We start from the raw sequence: 2,873 nt of genomic DNA, 5'->3' as shown, positions 1-2,873 counted from the left end.
TCTGGCAGCGCCTCTGAGGCGGTCCCGGCGGGGAGGAGTTTCCCCAATTACACGCCTGACAACGCGCAGGGCGAGGAAGGCGAGGTTTGAATGGACTCGGAGTTTGAGGCCAGGAAGGGGGCGGAGCTCCGAGGGGGAGGGGAGGCTGGGGATCCCGCAGGGAGCCTGAAGAAAGGTCCCCGGGGTGGGCACCTTGAGAGCCAGCCCGCGCTCCGCCTTCCTCCGGCCGTTTCTACCCCGTGCAGGTTTCCTCCAGCGCTCCCTGACCTCCCGTGGCCGCCGTCGCCCGGGGTCGAGACGGTTTGCTGAAAGCAGCCCTTTCATCGCACTCTTCGTGCTAAGTCGGCTGAACTCCTGGGCACTGATAAGATTCTGTGCTTGGAAAGGTGGCTTTCTGCGGGAATATTTGGAAAAAAGCACTCCAGATCTATGCCTTTCTTACAGAAAAGAGAGACTAACACGTAGCAATAAACAGTAGAGGTAGAAAGGAATGTTAAAGGTAGGAGCTAGGTAGGTCCTAAGGCAAGAAACCAAAGACATTCCGTTTGGCGGAAGCATGAGGTGCGCCTCATTCCATGTATTTTCATATTCCGAAAACCAAAAATGGCATTTACGATTTCATTTGTCATAATCATTCAGAAAGTTAGTCTTACACCATGTAAGTATTGCAATCTCAACAGTGTAGCAAATCCACTAAGAATCTTACATTTCTATCACTCCCAAAAAATTCTTAGAAAATATTTTGTAAGTGCTATTCATAGATTTATGTAAGGGTGTGATAACTGTTTCTTTAATATTGTCAAATAGCTTTGTTCGTCCAGGCACAGTGGCCCACGCCGGTAACCCCAGCACTTTGGGAGGCCGAGGCAGGCGGATCACTTGAGCCCAAGAGTTCAAGACCAGCCTGGGTAGTATGCAAAAATGCTGTCTCTACAAAAAATACTAAAGAATTAGCTGAGCATGGTGGCATGGGCCTGTATTCCTCTGGTGTGTTCCCCCTCGTTTCTGGATAGGCATGAAGTGGAGTGGAGTGCAGTTGTTAATGACAATATTGTTTTTCAACAGTGGAGCTGTCATCTCCCTGGCATCACCTTTCTGTCTCTGTGCGGTGCTGAACTCGCCCAGCTCCCCCCTTTCCAGGACTCTTTCTGGCATTCTCATCTTCCTCTGCCCAGCACATCCCTCCTACTTAGGTGCACATGGCCTATAAGGTCCCCTCTTTCATGAAGACTCTGACGCTTGCATTCTTCCACCTCCAACACCTGTACCATACCTATAGGCTTCAGGGGAATATGAGCATTTATCATACTCTGCCCTAATCTCTAATTTTCTGTGCCAAAATCTGAGTACTTTAAAAATCAATTGGACGATGATTTATTGTTCCTTCATTGCTTATAGAAATATGTCGTCTCCACATAAGAGACTTGAGTCTCACTCTGTTGCCCAGGCTGGAGTGCAGTGGTGTCATCTGGACTCACTGCAACCTCCACCTCCCAGGTTCAAGCGATTCTCGTGCCTCATCCTCCTGAGTACCTGGGATTACAGGCACCCACCACCACACCTGGCTAATTTTTGTATTTTTAGTAGAGATGGGGTTTCATCATGTTGGCCAGGCTCTTCTGGAACTCCTGACTTCAACTGATCTGCTCGCCTCGGCCTCCCAAAGTGCTGAGATTACAGGCGTGAGCCACCGCGCCTGAGTGTGCTGCAAGAATGCTGCAAATAGAAACAATTCTTTTGTGCTTGCCTTCTTAACACAGTAATAGGAACATAAGCAAAAATAATCATCCGACACTGATCACATAAGATGGGCCAGGGCAACTCTCACAACATTATTTCCGTTTTGCATCTAGAGAAAAAGCACAGAGAAGTTAAGTCACTTACCCCAAGGTCACACAGCTAGTAGACTGAGGATGCTAAAAGCCAGGCAGTTGGCTCCAATGTTTCAGTCCTAATCACGATACCATACTGCCTTCCTGAGGAGGAGCTCAGCAGACATTTGTTGTTTGGCTAGTTGATGAAAGTTTTGGACTCCTTACCGTATTATTTGTTTTTTTGAGCATGAGTTAAAATATTCACAAGTTGTTTATAATAGAAATAGACTGTTACTTGAGTGATTTTGTAAAATATCAGTAAATAAGAAGTGTCCTAAGACTTGTTGTTATTATTATTTTTACAATTCAATGAGTGGACAAGAAAATGCAATACCGTTTTTACATCCCTGTGCTCTTTATTCTTTTCCTTTCTTGCATATTTCAACGTGCTATTATGGATGAATGCAAGGTGATCCCCTCTGGCCTTTGGAATGCTTTGCTTCATTTATTAGACTGAGTAGCTCAACTTGATACGACTGAGCATTTTACCTTGGAAAGCCCCTCCCCTCTTCCTGGAAGGAGATTTTGTTTTTTAAAGCTAAATGAACTGGAAGGTTGGGGAAAAATCAAAGCAAGCTTTCTAGGCGTTAAGTGTGAAAGCAAAATGCAAGGTTAAGACTGTTCAAAGCAGAAGCCACAGGCTTTCATGTAGCTCCCTCGCCCCGGTCGACCCGCGGGGATGCTCTGCGGAGCATGCGCAGTGCGCACTCTCCAACCCGCCTCAGCCTCTCCATCTTCAGCCCGGGAGAAGCGGGCGGGATTTACACTTGCTCCCCCTAGCTCGCAGGAATAGAAAGGGAAATAAAAAGTAGGTGAAAGCGAGCGCCACCAGAAGACTGGCTGTTAGTCCTAAGAGGTTAGGTAACCGATCGGTGCTCAAAACCGAAGCGCAGACGCGGCCGTAGTGACGAACAGCTCCAGCCTGGCGCGCTGCTTTGCTCCTGGCTTGGCGCTGGGTCCTCGGCTCTGGAGGTTCTGGGGAAGACCTGGGCTGCCCGC

At 48.0% G+C, this 2,873-nt stretch overlaps 1 protein-coding gene and 1 pseudogene across 1 annotated transcript in view; both read right to left on the bottom strand.

Annotated features, from left to right (window-relative positions):
* GABRG3 (gamma-aminobutyric acid (GABA) A receptor, gamma 3) overlaps positions 1 to 1,180 on the bottom strand; it is a 577,857-nt gene extending 576,677 nt beyond the window's left edge. The window contains exons 1-2 of the mRNA XM_011981497.1: positions 1,092 to 1,180; positions 52 to 394 (exon numbers count right to left, since the gene is read on the bottom strand). Coding sequence (XP_011836887.1) covers positions 52 to 394; positions 1,092 to 1,180 — 432 coding nt within the window. The remainder of the gene's footprint in view (positions 1 to 51; positions 395 to 1,091) is intronic.
* Positions 1,181 to 2,486: 1,306 nt separating this feature from the next.
* Positions 2,487 to 2,873, bottom strand: part of LOC105540768 — a 3,333-nt pseudogene continuing 2,946 nt past the window's right edge.

Source organism: Mandrillus leucophaeus, unplaced genomic scaffold (genome assembly GCF_000951045.1).
Source record: "Mandrillus leucophaeus isolate KB7577 unplaced genomic scaffold, Mleu.le_1.0 Scaffold227, whole genome shotgun sequence".
In the NCBI taxonomy this organism is placed as follows: Eukaryota; Metazoa; Chordata; class Mammalia; order Primates; family Cercopithecidae; genus Mandrillus; species Mandrillus leucophaeus.
The sequence above is the reverse complement of the archived record's forward strand: the minus strand, read 5'-3'. Positions and strand labels throughout refer to the sequence as shown.